Source organism: Heterocephalus glaber, unplaced genomic scaffold, assembly GCF_053883595.1.
Source record: "Heterocephalus glaber isolate CG9 unplaced genomic scaffold, H.glaber_assembly_v1.0 deba00001472, whole genome shotgun sequence".
Classification (NCBI taxonomy): domain Eukaryota; kingdom Metazoa; phylum Chordata; class Mammalia; order Rodentia; family Bathyergidae; genus Heterocephalus; species Heterocephalus glaber.
The window spans coordinates 5,157,797-5,175,789 of NW_028258315.1; the positions used below are offsets into that span (position 1 = coordinate 5,157,797).

Genomic DNA, 17,993 nt, shown 5'->3' on the forward strand with positions numbered 1-17,993 from the left:
TCAAAGTCCTGCATTCAGACTATTGGCTGAACTAAAATACAGATGAGATGGAGAGAGCTGGGCACTGAGAAGCCCATTATTTAAACTGTTCAAAGACACCAAAAAGGACCCTCTACTCCTGGTGAGGAATCTCGGACTTCTGCTTATCAAAGGGACAGAAAATCAATTTCGCTGCAGGCTTGTTGAGAAATTCCACAAAGACTACCGACAGAAGGCTCTGGTTGTGAGGTAGCCTCCTATTTTCAGCTGTGAAGACACCTGAGAGCATTTCTCCTTGAAGCATTTCTCCTTTGAGGAGATGCCACGGATTCTGGGTCCTTCCTGTACACTTCTCCGTATCTTGCCCACACCAAGACTCCAGATCTGACAGCCAAGGGAAATAGAAACATGGTTATGCTGCAATCCCAAGTACGCGTGGGGTACACTCTATAGGCAACTGAAATATCTCACAGTTTCACACCTCTCCATGAATTCAATACGAATGCACTCATGCACAGCCTTCACCTTGTTCTCAGGTCTACTTCCTAAGCCCAGGCCCAGAGGCACGGCCTCCACACTCTTCCTCCCCCTGTCTCCATCTCCCAGGATCCAGTCCATTCAAAGTAAGCTGCCAGATGTCTGCTGAGAGCCCACTGCTAGTCGGGCCCAGCAGTGGGCTGGAACCCACCCCTGCCAAGCCTCACCTCTGTAGAATCTCTGCATCTACACCTGGAATTGCCCTGAGCAGATGCCCTGGTGCTGCTCATACTGGACCAAAGGCCCGAAGGAGGCCTTGCTGACTGCTTTTGCTCAGCCCTGCTTCAAGACTTGCGAGTGCCAGAATCTGCGCATCACACTGGAGGCACAAAACCCACATCCGTATTTCTAGACCCTTTACCTGCCCAGACCTCTGGGACATCCAAAGCCCAGACAGGCTAGGGTTCTCACCAGGTTATTGACTGTTGCAGAGGAGGAAGGATTTGTCACACCTCAACAAGACCATGTGCCAATTTCCTCAGGAAATTAGAAATCTATCATTAAAAATATTTTTAAATGACCCAATTGCAGTTAGGATTAAAGAGATGGTAACACAGATAACCTGACACATCCCAAAGATTCCAGAGCTCTTCTGTTCCGAAAGTAGCCGGCGATTTTCTTTTAGTAAATACATTTTTCGAGTGATACCGATTGAGCTATTACCGGAACTAGTGTCTCCAGCCACTGGTAGTCTGGAACATGAAAAAGGTGTGCTCAGGGAGCCGCGGTGAAACTGGCCCAAGATGATAAGCATCACTGCAGGTCAACTGGACAATGGATCACATGACTTAGTTCAGCGTTTTTCTAAGGTTCTACAGCTAGGTGACATCACTGACCTGCCCTCAAGTGAGGGAAGAAATTCTTCACACCAAATGTCTTCTCACTCAGCAAGTCTATTTTAAAGTATTGCTCAGGAGCTAAGGCGGATTCAGCCTGAGGTAAAAAGGAAAAAGTCAGGGAATACACGGACCGTCTATTCCTAGAGGCGCTCCCTGAATGGTAGTCAAATCAGCCAGCATGAATGCACAGTGTCTGTTCTGGGCTGGAGACAGGGGTTCAAAAAACGGGGTTCAAAGTCCAGACAGAGCTGTAAATCCAATACCCTCATCCAAGACAGTCAGCTGGGTTGTGTAGAGGAAAGAGCTCCACGGAGCCAGAAGATTCCAGGAAGGACCGAAATCTTTTCTATCTTCCTTCTGTGGTACTTGAGGTTGAACCTAGGGCCTTTCCACTGAGCTACATCACCATCCCCTCTGTTGGTGGTGGCGTTGTTATTGTTGCTGCTAATTTTGAGTCAAGGTCTGACAAAGTCACTAAGTTGCCGGGGCTTTGGGTTTGGACTTAGGATCCTCCACCCTCCGTCTCCCAGAGTGCTGGGATGACAGACGCATCAGCAGAGATGGCACCAGAAAGGAAGTCCGATACCAGGTCACACGGGACTTCGAATGCCATGCTAGGAATGCCCTCAGTCCCACCTGCTCCCATCGTCCTCTGTGGACACTGCATCGTTGTCCCTCTTAATACCTCACTCCATTGGGCAAACATGCCAGGTCTGCTCCCCTCCAAAACAAATGTTCAATGTGGCTCTATGAAGGGATGAGATCACAAGTCGTGTTATCTTCCTCTCCCTGTGTTTCTAACATGAGGGTTTGGGCGAGGATGGCTGTGGTCTTCTCCTCACGGTGCCCAGTGTTGCGCATGCTATCTGGCTGTACAGGGAACACTGCCTTGCTGGCATCACCTGTATTTAGAGCTTTACACTTCCAATAATCTAGTCTAGGGTTGTAATTTGTCTTTTTCAAAGCCACTTAACACTTTCTGCTTGTATAAATCTTGTAGTTAACTAAAGTCTCCAGCTCTTTTTCATGTGAAGTGTTCACATAAATCAGGAATCTCCCATTCAATTCTCATCTTTGTGAGTAGTTAAGATATAAATCCTTCCTGCTGACATTAGGGTATCAGCCTACCCAAGTTACCAGTAGCCTTCCAAACGGGGCCGTCATGATGTAATTCACATGGTAAGAGTCCAGGCGCTGGGCCGGGCACCCCCAGCTTCCTCTCCCAACCACCCTTCCACATGCCCATCCTACACCCCCTTCCATGTGCATCCATAGATCAACAAAGCATTCCTTGGACTACTACTTCCTACAAAAATTAATATGTCGAGAATTCAAGGTAGTGGTAACCTGGATGGGGTAGGAAGGTGGTGCAATAGTCATTTTCTTGGGGCCGGGGATTTAGCTCAGTGGTTTCACCGCCTGCTGCGCAAGCGCAAGGACCCGAGTTCGATCCCCGGTACCAAAAAAAAAAAAGTCATTTTCTTCATCACTGGGACAAAACACCTGACACCCACAACTTGAAGTAGGAGAGGTTCATTTTGACTCACGGTTTGTGGAAGTTTCAGTCCATAGGCGGCTGGTGCTGCTCAGGGCATGGCAGCAAGAAAGCAGAGTGAAGGGAGGGGTTGGGGAGCGAGATAAGCCCTTCCGGGTCATGCCCTAGTCACCGCCTCTTCCGGCCAGACCCCACCTCCTAACAGCAAGTCCGCTGTTAGCTCCACAATCCAATTCCCTTCCAAAAGCCCCACTCTGGAGCACATGAGGCTTTAGGGGGACCTAGAGATAGAAATAACAAAAGGAAAATGTTTTAATCCTTTGAGGTATCCAATTCAAAGCGACTGCTTTATTTTATGTTCTTTCATATGTCTAAACTGTTACATGATAAAAATGTTGATACCTGACAATTTTAAAGTACAGTAATATGTAGGGATGATTGAAGGGGGGAAGAAAATTATTAAGATCCATTGAATTTCAAGAAAAAAAAGAAAGGCAACAAAAAATGACCAGGGAAAAAACACTGAATAAGGAAAATGTAAGGAGAGGAAAGAAAGAATTCAGATGAAGAAGGGAAATGAAAGAAAAAGAAGACAGGAAAGAGACACCAGCTTGGGAGCCAGCCAAAACTAGCAGGGTTGGAGGAGGATTTAGCCAGGTGGGAATGGAGGGGGGTCTGGGCACAGATGGGGCCAATGAGGATGGACAGGCTCTGGAAACCATGCTGCAAGGGCTGGAGAGACAACAAACCCAACCCACCCTCTGGCTATAGCCCTCAGCCAGCAAAGGGAGTCAGTGTCCCACTGCAGTCTAGCTGGCACATGGCCCACAGCCAGGAGGTGCTGACACTGCCGTCCTCTAATGAGGTCAGCCGGGCCTTGCGTCCCAGCTGGGTGCAGAGCCCCAGGCTCCAGAGGTCTCTAGGTGACTCAGTGTGCTGTCCCCCTCCCTCCCCTAGGGCCTGAGCAGTAGCCTGTCTGACCAGGAGCCAGCAGAGCCCTGCAAGCCTCAAGAGGAACGCCGCGCTCCTACCACGGACACCTGCCAGGTAGGTGCAGTGACATCCTGGTCACGGCGACGATCTGGCTTCAGGGGAGAGGCAAGGCTGCCCACCCCACACCACATGGCAAAATCAACTCCCAGGGGATGAGGAGATCTGTGGGTTTTAAAAAGATAAGACCATAAAAGTATGAGTGACTCAGATAAGTGAAAAAAATGAATTACACTAAAAACAACTGAAGCAGTAATATGCACTGATAACCGGTGTGGCGAGCACACGGACAGAGGTGAAAATCATGAAGTGGCTTCATCATTTCTTCACTCCCATCACCCAGTCTCCAAATTTCCGGTCCCTTCATGACTAATTGGGCTGAGCAGATGGCTCTTCAGTGACTCTATTTTAAAGTCAGTTGCATTCTGGTCACTGAGATTGCACTTCAGGTGTTTAACCCATTTTCCACTCAGAAAGAATGAAACAGTGCAGTTTACTGCCAGCGTTCTTTCAATTCCCAGGGACGGGGAATGACTGTGTTTTGTAAATGGGAACACCACTGCTAAAAACAGAATGCTACCAATAGAATGGTGTCTTGTGTGTCCGACGACTACCAGTGTGCTAGAGAGTGATGCGGAACAGTAATAAAAGCGAGGTATTTGGGGCAAGCTTGGAGGTAGGTCAGGGCTGTAATCCCCGAGTTCCCTCGGGGTAAACGCAGCAGTCAGAAGTGGTGCCAGGAGCATTCTGGGGCAAACTGGACATGGGTTAAATTTGGTAGCTTAAGTCAAATACTAATTTTATGTCATTCAAAGGCTTTTCCCTCCCCCTATCCCAGGCTGGACCTGTGACTGGTGGAACTGTCCTGGAGAGGAAGGCTTTTTGGATTTTTTTTTTTTTCATTTTACTGCTTTTCTCTTCCTCCCTTTGCCACCCCTGAGGTTGGGGTTTGACAGGAGGGGAAGGGAAAGGCACAGTCTCACAGTTGGGTCCCCTCTCTGGGAAGGCCTCATCTCTTGGGGTCTCATCATCGCAGTATTTCCGGGGTGCTGTGGTTCGGCTCACAGGCCCACTCCCAGGCTCCTCCCACTGTGCTCCTCAGAGCTTGGGGTGCAGGAGAGGTGACTGCTCCCCAGCAGCCCCTCTGCTGCACCCACCTGGCCCATGAACACTCTGACCCCCGGGACACTCCAGAGGGGCGGTGGGCGCTGCGCCTGCTCCCTGCACTGCTGGGTGGGCTATGCCAGCCACACTCGGCAGTGCAGATACTCCAGAGGAAAAGCAGGAGTACGTTTTCATGTTCACACAGGCTGCTAAACTCGAGGAGTGCGGGGGTCCCAGACCCACCTCTCCCAGGAGCTTTCTCACTGCTGTAGCAGCAGCTAAGGCCCTGCATCCAGCAAGAGAGACAGGCCACAGGCTCCTGTCCCCAGCAAGCAGCCGGTTTGTATTGCAGTGTTCCTCGCTGTCAGTGGGGCTGCGACTTCCCCGTACACCGTGCCAAGTCATAAGGGGAAAGTGCCTCTACCACATGTACCTGGCAGACTCCCTGGTTCGGCAGCATGTTGCGAGGGTCACCTGCCTCCCCTCCCAATCCCAGGGCTGACTCGGAGCTGTGGACTCTGCCACTGTCCAACATCCAGAGAAGGATCGGAACCCACGTTGCCAGCCTGAGAAACAGTTTCTACCAGATGCACATCACTCTCACACCGTCCAAAAGTCAGAAACGTCTCAGTCAGACCATGGAAGGTGGGGACCATCTGTAGTGGCCAGGGGAGGCCCCCACCCCACCCACTCCCCCTAGACCTTTCCTGAGCTTGCATCCTTTGGATGCTCAGTGAACTCTAGGGAGCCCTTCTCAGAATAATGTTCATATGTTTATAAAATAAAATACACAGGATTACCAAGACACTCATATTACTGATATGCAGTTATCAAAATCATTTTCAAATTTGAACTCTAAGAATGATGCTTTTTTTAACCACTTCATCAAGATTTGATCGGCACAAGCTGTACATATTCAATATATACCCTTCTGCATTTGGCGATAATTGCACACCTATGAAATCATCACCATAATCTGTGCCATGATTATGTCCATCGCCTTCCAAAGTTTCCTTCTGTACTGTTTGTTTATCCATTCAATCATTTGTTTATGTAGTAAGTGAACACTCATCAGAAGAGCAAGCCTCTTAGCAAATGTTTAAGTATGCAATAGAGCAGTGTTAACCATAGACACTACACCGGGCAGCAGACCTCTAGGATTTATTCAACTTGCATAAACGACTCTGTACTCTTACACCCATATCTCCTGGTTTTCATTCCCCTAGCACTGGGCATCCACCCATTTCACTCTGCTTCTGTTGTATTTGACTATTTTAGGTTCCTTGTGTTAGTGCTATCACATAGTATTTGTTCCTCTATACCTGGCTTACTTCAATTTAAATGCTGCTTTAGTCACAGACTGTGTAACCCGACCTAGCAGTAATTCCTAAGTAAGGATGGATATCAGTGATATCTTAAGACATCTGCAACAACTGCATGTCACGTGAAAACACACGTGGTTTCTACTGGTGACAAATGTACAACTGTGGCCGATACTTCTGTAGTTCGTTGGCTGTGTCCACAGCTGAAGGAAATGCCAAATTTCAACTAGAGGATAGTGAAAATATGCATGAACCCCTTTCCCATCCTTGTCTGTGGACCCTCTGAATTCCATCTACAAGCCCTGGACATAGATGAGGGAAGGAGCCCTGCCCTGGGGTAGGCAACCCTAACCTAACCCCAGACCAGGCCACCTGCCCTTGGGGATCCTCCCATATCCTTGTGGCCTCTGCTGATATGTAGGTCAGTGTGGGTGGAGGGCAGGTGGCTTGCAGGGCCGGTTTGGTGGCCTGTTGGTGAGGGTTGAGGGTCACCTAGCAACTCCTTTAGGAGTGGACAGAAGTTAAGAGAGGGGAGGTCTAGTAATTGTCCAGTTGCTGTAAGGTCTATTTATGCCCCATGTGTTCATGAGAATGTCCCAGAATTGACACCCCAGAAACTGTCAACAGTGATTATTAACTCTGGGGAATAGAAACAGGGGTTGCAGGGAGGAAAGGGAAATAGCTTTTCATGTTAAACTCTTGTCTCTTGGGAAAAAATTAATAATGAACATATCTTCTTTAAATGATGAAAAACAAGCTTTACAGAGACCATTAAGTTTTTCTAAAGGAAACTAGTGTGACTTTAACTGATTAGAGGCAAGTAAGGGCTTTCTAAGCATAAAATTAGTGAAGAATTGATGGAGGGATATTGACAGATTTGATTACCCAAAAAGATAAGTCGAAACACAATAATGTCACAGAAAAAACTAAAAGACAAATAACAAACTTGAAGTAATGTTTCCAACAAAAATATCAGAAAAAGAGAGTGAATGGTCATATTGTGACTCAAATTCATAAATCAGTAAGAAAAATAGTAAAATGCTACAAACAGCTGGTTTGGACTTTTCAATTTTCTTATTTCTGCCCTAATTCCAAGATGCCTATCTCACAGGAAAAAGTGAGCAACATAAGAGAAAAACAGGGGAAGCCAAATACATGGATCACATCACAGGAATCAGCACTGTCTGAGGGCGTGTCCAGTCCACCTCTGTCCCCAGGTCAGCCTGAGGTTTCTCACTGCCACAGGTGCTGGGAGCCTCATCTGGCCTGGAGCAGCTCCAGGAATGTGGACCAGAACTTCTACACCGAAATGAAAATGATTTGCTCCGGAAATAAAATACTGTGCACATTTGCTCTTAGCTTTTCGGAACAGCATTGCACCATATGGAAAGGAGCTTTGGGCTTTGGGACCACAAAAACTTGGGTCCAGGTCCTGCCTCTTCTCCCCTTTACTACGGATGCAACTCAGGCAAGTCCCGTGTCTAATCCCATCAACCTGCCAAACAGGAACAACCTCCGCCTCACAGCCTGAAGGGAAGGCTGGGAGATAAAACATGAGATCTTCCTTCACACCATGGACACAAAAAAGACTCCAGGACAGCTTTTTAAAAATTAAGTAAGGCATTAAAATGTTTAGAAATATAGGGTAATATGTTTATGACTTTTAAATACTAAAGGATTTCTCAAAGAAGGCCCAAAAAGGACATATAATAGAAGAAAATATATGGAAATTGGACTACATCAAAGTCAAAAGCTTCAACATAATACCAGATGTCTTAGAAAAGGCAGAGACAACCCAGATATTTGTAATATAAAAACAAAGCCAGGATACAAATCAATATTTAAAAATCAATAGCTTTTCTATAAACCAATACTGAATTAGCTGAGAAATCATAAAAATATTCCATTTACAAAAGCTTTAAAAAATACCTAAGGAAAAAAATACCTAGCAAAGGAAGTGAAAGACTTCTATCATGAAAATTACACAACACTGAAGAAAGAAATGAAAGACATTTATGGATCATTAGAATTAATATTTTTTAAATGGCCATATAACCAAAAGTGATCTGTAGATTCAGTGCAATCCCCATCAAAATTCCAATGACAATCTTTACAGAACTATAAAAAATAATCTTAAATTCATATGGATACACACAAGATCCCCAAGAGCCAAAGCAATCCTAGGCAAAAAGAGCAAGACCAAGGGCCTTACAATACCAGGTTTCAAATTATACTACAAAACCAGCATGGCACATGGCACCAGCACAAAAATAGACACAGGGACCAACGGAATAGAACAGAAGACATAGAAACAAACCCAAGCTACAGCCATCTGACCCTTGACAAAGGAGCCAAAAGTATATGTTGTAGAAAAGGCAACGTCTTTAACAAATGGTAATGGGAAAACTGGATATTAATATGTAGAACACTGAAACCAGACTCCTATATCTCACCCTGCACAAAAGTCAATTCAAAATTGATCAAAGACACAGAGATAAAACCTGAAACTTTAGCAGGGCCTGGTGTTGCATATCTGTAATACCAGAACTCTGACAGGCTGAGGCAGGAGGATCATAAGTTTGAACCTAGGCTGGGCAATTTGGTGACTCACAAGAGCCTCTCAAAATAAAAAATAAAAAGGGGTGAGGTTGCAGCTCAGTGAGAAGACCTTGGTTTCAATCCCCAGGACTACAAAACAAAAATTGCAACTGCTGGAGGAAACGTAGGAGAATTTGAAGTCTAGGCACAGGGAAAGACTTCCTGAACAGGACTCCAATCACACAGGAAATACAGCATGAATCAGCAAACTCGACTACCTCACATTTAAAATGTTTCTGCACAGCAGAAAAAAAACACACAAAAAAACCATGAAAGTAAAGAGACAGCGTACAGAATGGCAGAAAATCTGCCAGCTACTCTTCTGAGAGATGATTAATAGCTAGGATATATAAAGAACTCAAAGCTAAAAAAATCAAAGAGCCCAATCAACAAATGGGCAAATGAATCGAACAGGGAACATCTCAAAGGAAGCAATACAAATGCCCACTGAGTATATGAAAAACTGTTCAATGTCTTTAGCTGCTAGGGCAGTGGTGGCAGACCTATGGCACATGTGCCACAGTGGGCTGCTTATTTCATTGAAAGCCCTAAAAGGTTTGCCATCACTGCTTCAGGGAAATAAAAATTAAAACTACATTGCAGTTCCATCTCATCCCAGTCAGAATAGCGATCAACTAGAATGAAAAAAATAATTATACTGGTGAGAATGGCAAGGTGGCAGGGAGAAATCCTTCTACACTGTTGGTGGGAATATAAATTAGCACTGCCTGAAAATTCCTCAAAAAACTGAAAATAGAACTACCATATGACCCACTCCTTGGTAGACCTGAAGGAATTAAAGTCAGCATACTACAGGGATACCCACATATCCATGTTTATTGTGGCATGAGTCACAATAACCAAAATATAGAACTAGCCTAGGTGCCCATCAACGATGAAAGGAAAGGAAAATGTGGTATGTATACACAGTGGAGTAATATTCAGCCATAAGAAAAATAATATTATGCCATTTGTAATAAAATGGATGGAACTGAAGATGATCATATTAAGAGGACTAAGCCAGACTCAGAAAGACAAGTATAACTTTTTTCCCCAATGTGTTGAATCTGAAACAGATGACATGGAAGTAGAAGAGAGACTCTTATTAGGCAAGAAGAAGAGAATAAAGGAGAAGGGGAAGGGAGATGGTGGGAGGGTAATGGGGGATGGATGGGATAAAAATATGCATACGTGAAAATAACATATTGAAACTTGATATTTTGTAAAATTAACGGGCACTAATAAAAATGTCTTTAAAAATAAAACAAAGCATTTGTATCTAGAACATGCTAAAACTCTTTTAACTAAACTTTTTAAAGAAAATCCAATAGAAAAATGAGCAAATGATGTGTACAAGAATCCACAAAAAATCACTATGGTCAGTAAGTCTAGGGAAAGATGCACAATTTTATCATAAATATGGAAGCACAAATAAATCCCAATTTCACTTCCATAAAATTTTTTTTTTAACTTTCAAATTCTGACAGTGTCAGGGAGGATTGTGAGGACTGGGATGTGTATGCACTACTGGTGGGACTATAAATTAATTCAACCCCTTAGGGGAACAGATTGGCAATTATTCAGGAAAGGTAAGAGTGGGCATAACCTCTGCTCTGACAATTCTTCTGAAGAAACACTTGCATATGTGTGAGGAGAGATAGATAACAATGTTTACCGTAGTGTTGCTTTGCAGCAAAAACTAACTGAAACCAGTTCAAATGTCTCTCTGTAGGAAGATAAGTAATTAAACTCCTTTACACTCATGCAATGGAATACTATACACATCTTAAGGCAAATTAACCAGATTTATATTGAGCAAGGAAAAGGAATTGCAAAAACACAATTTTGAGTTGTATATAATACGATACCCAAAGCAAAACTAAATATTATTGACACTTGCACATTTATACAGTGTTTGGATCTTAAATGTCCCCCCAAAGGCCTAAGTGCTAGCAGCCTGATCACTAACCTGTGGCATTATTGGGATCCTTTAGGGGGTGGGGCCTAGTTGGAGGAAGTGAGGTCATCAGGGGCGTGCCCTTGAGGAGATATGGAATCATGGGACCTTCCTGTCTCTCTCTTCACTTGCCAGCCACCATGAGGTGAACAGTTTTCTCTGCCACACACTCCAGCCATGTAGTACTATGTCAAGGCCCAAAACAACAGGACCAAGCAACCATAAACTGAAGCCTCTGAAACCATGAGCCAAAATAAACTTTTCCTCTTTTCAAGTTGATTATCTCAGGTATTTTGTCACAGTGATGGAAAGCTGACTGATACAATACTTGTAATACTGAAGTATGAAAACACAGTGTGGATACACACTAATTTCTGAAGGGAAGGAAACATGGACTATTACTTACTTTTTTATACTTTTAAAAAGCTTCTCCAAAAAGAAGTATGAAATACTAAAAAGCATGTGTGACCTTTATTAGCTACTGATTAAATCTCAGCTGTTTTTGAAGTTATCCACCAAGTATAAGCAAGTAAAATGTACTTATTCCTGTGTCCCAGTTATAATAAGATGGTCACTTCTCCCCACCCAGCTAACAGCAGACTATGTTGTAGACCAACATGAAGTTAATGTTGAGCTTTGTGTTAAGCCAGTGGTACTCAATTGGGGGCAACAATCACCTTCAGGGGACACTTGGCAATATCTAGAGACATGTTGATTGTCACAACTATGACAGAGAATATGCTACTAGAATACAAAGGACTCCGAAGTTCCATCTAGCTATTAAATCTCGCAAACTCCAGAATCTCTTATTGAAAAACCAAAAAATAAGTCATTCACATTTACATGCCACACAATTGCTAGAGTAGGAGCAGAAGAACCACAGTAAGATTCACACCAAGCTAGGCATGGCAGTGTGTACCTGGAGTTCCACCAACTCAACAGGCTGACAGGAAGATCACTTGATCCCATGAGTTCAATGCCCCCCCAGGCAACATAACAAGATCTTGTCTCTTTAAAAAACAAACAAAGAACACAACTTCATACTAGAAGAGGGAAGAAAGAAAAACAGTGCAGGGATCGGTCCATTACAATATTAAATCCTGCTGGACAGGAATGGCGAAGACTCCCTGTGCTGGAAGAGGAGCACATGCCTTGATTGGCCCCTCTGGCAGCTACTGCCTTGGAGAAACTCTCGTGTCCATTGTTGCCCTTGCCTGCTGGCTTTGCCCTCGGGGAGGTTCTTCCTTACAAAGGAAAATGGCCAAACCATAAGCTCAGAAAATAGGATCGTTTTTGACATTGTATGGTTTCCACAGCCACCTTCTTGCTCTTGCAGGTAGGTTCCCAAGGAACCTGAATGGGAACCCGAAGAGCTGAATAATCAGAAGGTTTTGCAGGGCAAGCTTAAGGTTTCTGTCCAAATATACTAAGTTTCCATCCATTCTATTTGACTCCAGAAAGTTCCAAGTCTGAGTTACTACAGCCTAATATCATGTGCAGAAATACTCTTTAAGCCTGAAGGCTCTGATTTTTGTTTACAGCTCTTTATGCCCTGTACATCCTTTCCCTCTCAAATTAATACTTGTGGCCTTGGGACTGTTTGAAACACAGAGAGAAAATGTTGGGAGGGATGACAACATCCTCAACCTGAGCTCTGTGGCCGGGCTTGTTTCCATACTCTAGAAGCAACTTCCAGGGAAGATGTTTGGAAGGGCCTTGGGGCCCTGACTGCAGTCACTTCTTACTACTGCTTCCATCTTGAGTAGGGAAGTAGTTGAGTTTTTCACCCCTGCAAGACTTCCAGTTCCTAGGTTTAGCCTTGGTTGAGCTCACAGGCAGAGACTTCCCCTTACAAACCTGTGTTTCCTTCTATCTCGGCTGGCCACTGGGATAGCTCTAGCTCTGGGTTATATCTCTATCATGGCACTAAGCTAAAAGCTACAAGAAGCAATCAAAACGAAGGAAAATTTTACATTTCTTACCTCTAGCCCTGCCTGCACCCTCAGTTTGCATGTTGCTTGCTTTATGTGATGTAGCAAGTGACCATTTGATTAAATGCTCTGCTGCAGCGTAGCAAGTCACTAACTTTCTGACCAAGGATATCCCTCCATTCTATCACTGTTCCAAGTCTGACACAATTGAATTTTATCATAGAATAATATACATCTATACAGTATGAGGTAGATATAATCTAACTCCCAGGTATTAAATTGATATCGGATAAGCTTTAGCTGCTTAAAACAAGAAAATACAAAATAATAGTGGTTTAAACATAGAACGAGGTGCCAACCCCCACAGATAATAACTTATGAAATGTAATATGGCAAATGCATTGTGTTATATTTCTATAAAGTATAATAAATACCAGAGATAACCAAATTATACAGAGAAAAGTTATATTTTGGCTCACAGTTTCGGAGATTATAGTCCATGGTTGGCTGGCCCATGGCTTTTGGGCCTATGGCAAGGCAGCATGCTGTGGCAGGAGTTTATAGGTGTGTTGCTTGTGGCCAGGACATGAAAAAGAGGGGAAGAGTCCAGGGTCCCTCTGTCCCTTCCCAGAGTAAACCTCCACTGACCTAAGACCCTCACTAGGACCTGCCTTTTAAAGTTTCCACCAATCACACCAAATAGGGACCAAGTTGCTAACACAAGGTCCTAAGGAGAACATCTACAATCTGAACTATAGCACACATGTTTGCTTATTATGACAGTTCCTACCAATAACTTACACCTGAGGGTTTTGAGCTTAGCTAAAACACCCAAGACTAAGAATGACAACAGCTCCTTTTCTAAGTTGGCTCGTGAACCTTTTCTCAAGTTGGAACAGAATGTAAGATGCTGCATCCCATAAGGAGAGATCCAAAGATCTCATCAATGTCAACCGGCTCCTGAATGAGAGGCTCAGCAGAAGCTGCCAAGAGAGGGAGGGGGCTCCATCACTGCTGAGCAGGACAGCTGTCAGGTGGGACCCTGAGGAAGGGTCTTCGGGGAAGTCCACCAGCTGAGGGCCATCAGGTGAGAATCCGGCTGTAAGAAAGTTAAATTCGGAGTGACACCTGTTGAAATCAAAGAAAACTCTAATGTCCTACTCCAAAAATCATTATTATCCACGTTTTTAAACACCAGATGCCAGGCAATGTACTAAATTCCTTTTTTTCTTTTTTCTGCATGTTTGCAATACATAATAGTGATACTGCTTGAGGGAATTAGTACATGTATGTAACATATCTTGATCATTTTTTATCCTTTTACCACATCCTTTCATGTATTCTCCTTCCCCTGACCCCCTTCCTCATCTCCAAAAGTCTGCTGCTCATCTCCTATCATCTATCTTCTCATTTACTTATTTATCTTTTAAGTCTGTCATATGAGAAACCATGTGATATTTAACTTTCTCTTCCTGATTTATCTCACTTAACATTATAGTCTCAAGATCCACCTATTTTCCAGCAAATGAGATGATCTCATTTTTTTTATGGCTAATGTTCCTTTGTGTGAATCCACCACATTTTCTTTACCCATTCACCTGCTGATAAATTTTTATATACTTTAATCTCCACAGCTTTATGAGGTAGATACTGCTATGATCACTATTTTACAGATAAGGAAACTGAGGATTAGGTTAAGTAATTCACCTAAAATCATAATGAACTGTGGAACCAGGACTCGAATGCAGTTTTCTTGGAGACCAAAGCCAATCCCCTAACCATGGCAGCACATCATTCAAATGGTAGATTTGGAAGGCAGCTATGCTAACCACTACACCACCAACGCCTCTTCAAATGGGAGATTTGGGGTTTTGTTTCTTCTTCAGATTCCTAATCATGTTAATTATTCAGCACAAGACAATTACCCAGAATCTGCATAATCAGTCGGGTTTTAGAACGAGGAAAGTCACTTCAGCTGCACATTCATGACTGGTATTTTCAAGACACATGCTATGGTCTTTATGAGCAGAAAGGAGGGGAAAAGGAAAACAATAGCATTTGGGAAAACAGACCAAGTACAGTCTGAAGACTTTCCATCCTTTTCTCAGAAAATCTCCTTTGCTTCCCTCCCTTTCTTCTTCTTTTATTAAATACTGAGTGTCCACTCTGTGTCCAGCACTATGACAGCAAATGTCACGAAGCCCAACTCTACACTCACAGAACAGGGTACCGAGTGCTGCTGAGGGTTAGCACAGGGGCTGTGCACATGCACAAGAGCTATGTTGCACCCAGTCTGTTGGGAAATGGAGTGAAAAAGGCTTCCTGAGAGCACCCAAGCTGAGACCAGAAGGATAAAAAGAAGCTGGCCAAGCCCAGACAGGCCAGGAGGCAACCCTGGCAGAGGAGCACCGTGTGCAGAAGCCCAGAGCAAGACAAAGCATATGTTCAGGAACTGCTGAGTTTAACTAGAATTTGGGAGCCACTGGCAGGGAGGTGACAAGAATAGTCCTGAAGGTCAAATCACGAAGGTCTGTGTGTACCACATGAACCCAAATAGATGCAACAAAAACAGATATGTGGATCAATGGAACACAATTGAGGGTGCAGAAACTGTTCCTGACACATTCAGCTATTTGATCTTTGACAAAGGGGCCAGAAGCATATGTTGGAGGAAAGATGGCCTATTCAACAAGTGGTGATGGGGAAACTGGTTATCTGTGTGCAGAAGACTGAAACTGGACCCTTATCTCTCACCGTGTACTAAGTGAAAATCAAAATGGATCAAGCATCTAAACATTAAAACAGAAACATTAAACCTACTGGAAGATAAAAAAGGTAAAAGACTTGAAGACATAGGTGTAGGAAAGGATTTTCTAAACAGAAGCTCAGTTGCACATGAAATAACAGCAAAGATTAACAAATGGGATTATATTAGACTAAAAAGCTTCTGTACTCCAAAAGAATCAGTCAGTAGAGTGAAGAGATAGCCTACAGAATGGGAAAAAATTTGCCAGCTACTCCTCAGACAGAAGACTAATATCTAGAATATACAAAGAACTCAAAAAAATTAAACCACCAAAAATTAAAGATCTAGTGAAGAAATGGGCAAAAGAAATGAACAGACTCTTCACAGAGGAAGAAATACAAAGGGTCAACAAATAAATGAAAACATGCTTAACATCTCTGGCCATTAGAGAAATGCAAATTAAAACAACACTAAGATTCCATCTTACTCCAGAAAGAATGACAACTATTAAGAAATCAAACAAGAACAAATGCTGGCTGTGGTGAAAAAGGAACCCTCCTTCCTTATTGGTTGGAATGTAAACTAGTACAACCATTATGAAAATCAGTATGGAGATTTCTCAAAGAATTGAAATTAGAAATTCTGTATGACTCAGCTATCTCCCTGCTAAGTATCTGCTCAAAGAGCTTAAATCAGGCAGGGGATTTAGCTCAGCGGCACCACACCTGCCTTGCAAGCACAAGGTCCTGAGTTCAATCCCCAATACCAAAAAAAAAAGAGCTGAAGTCATCATACTACAGCAATACATGCATACCAGTGCTTATAGCAACACAACTCAAAATAGCTAAATCCTGGAAACAGCCTGTATACCCATCAACAAAGGACTGGACTAAAGAAAATGTGGTACCTATATATAATAGAATACTACTCAGCCATAAAGAATGACACATTTGAGGCATTTGTAGGAAAATGGATGCACGTGGAAAATATAATGCTGAATGAAATAAACCAAACACACACACTTAAATACTGTATGGTATCTCTCATTTGAGTGAGCCAAAGTACAAACAGAATAATAAAGGATGGACAGGGGATTTAGCTCAGTGGTTCCGGCACCTGCCTTGCAAGCGCAAGGTCCCAAGTTCGGTCCCCGGTACCAAAAAATAAAATAAAGGATGGACAGAAAGGGGCATGGCGATGAGTCTCTTGCAATAGGGAAGTGGTCCAAGGGAACGAGTGCGAGGGATGAAGAGTAAATAAGAAAGATGTGCCATGTGCAGAGATTTAATAACCTCAGTTAATGTGAGCATTAGATGCCATAACGTGAGCTAAGATTAATGATACCAACAGGAACAAAAACGGGATAGGATGGAGGAACTGGGGGAGGAGGGCGGGTGGGGAGAGGGAAAGAGGGGGCGTTAAAAAAAGAAACAAGCCAGGTAACGTGCACATATATACAAGAAGACTGTAAACTGCATGAATTGCAAACACATACTAATAAAATTTTCAAACATAAATGATTTTTAAAGCACAATAAAAAATGAAATAAAAAACAAGTAGACCTTATCCAAAGGAGAACGGAAGGGGAAATACAAGAGGGCCCATCAGACTGGGCTTGGGAAAATTCATCCACGCAGCAGGGTGGCAGAGAACGCTTTGCAGTCCAGAGATGCTGGTGGCCGGAAGTTCAACCACAGGCGGGGCGGAAGTGGAAGGGCCGCCGCGCGATCTCCCGAGAAGGTGGAGTGCGTGTCACAAGGGAGTGAGGAAGAGGCAGCAAGGCCGGGACCCGGGCTCCTGACCTGGACCATTAGGTGGTGAGAGGCACCAGAAGCAGGGTCAGAGAAGAGCAGATGCTGTTCGGGTGCGCCTCAAACTGAGGTCACGAGTCAGAGTTCGCGGTAGGGACCTGGCCCAGTGGAGCAGGGGCCGAGTGGGTGGCAGGCAGAGTAATCGGAGCCCGGGGATGAGAGGACCCAGGTTCGGCTGGCCTCCTCCCGGCACCGGCACCGGCACCCGGCTGCACACACCGCCCCTCTTCCCTCCCGGTCCACTCCTTGGGCTCGTTTTCTGCCCCACCGCATCCCAGATTAGTCCTGAGTCTCTTTCTCTCCAGCACCCTCTCCTAGCTACTCTGGTAAATAATTTAATGCTGAAAATTCACAGGCATTAGTGGATTATTTCCTAAAATATTTCTGAATGTTAATGGAAAGTGATCGATGGAATTTGAATGCAATGGAAAACTTAGAAATTAGCCCGGCCGTGAGTAGTGGTGCCCACCTGTAATGTAATCCCAGCACTTGGGAGGCGGAGGCACGATGATCGCAGACAGTCCAAGGCCAAACAGGGCTACATAGCGAATTCAAGGCTAGCATGAACTACATGGTGAGGCACTGCCTTAAAAAATAAATCAACCCGCCTGCCTCACAAGTGCAAGGTCCCGAGTTCAATCCCCAGTACCAAAAAAATTCAAAACAAAAAAGAGATCTGTGAAT

At 44.0% G+C, this 17,993-nt stretch overlaps 1 protein-coding gene across 1 annotated transcript in view; it reads left to right on the forward strand.

The window, feature by feature from the left end:
* Positions 1 to 17,993, forward strand: part of Cdyl (chromodomain Y like) — a 210,398-nt gene that overhangs the window by 21,299 nt on the left and 171,106 nt on the right. Inside the window, exon 3 of the mRNA XM_021260721.2 lies at positions 3,808 to 3,897. Within this exon, the coding sequence (XP_021116380.2) occupies positions 3,808 to 3,897 (90 nt within the window). The remainder of the gene's footprint in view (positions 1 to 3,807; positions 3,898 to 17,993) is intronic.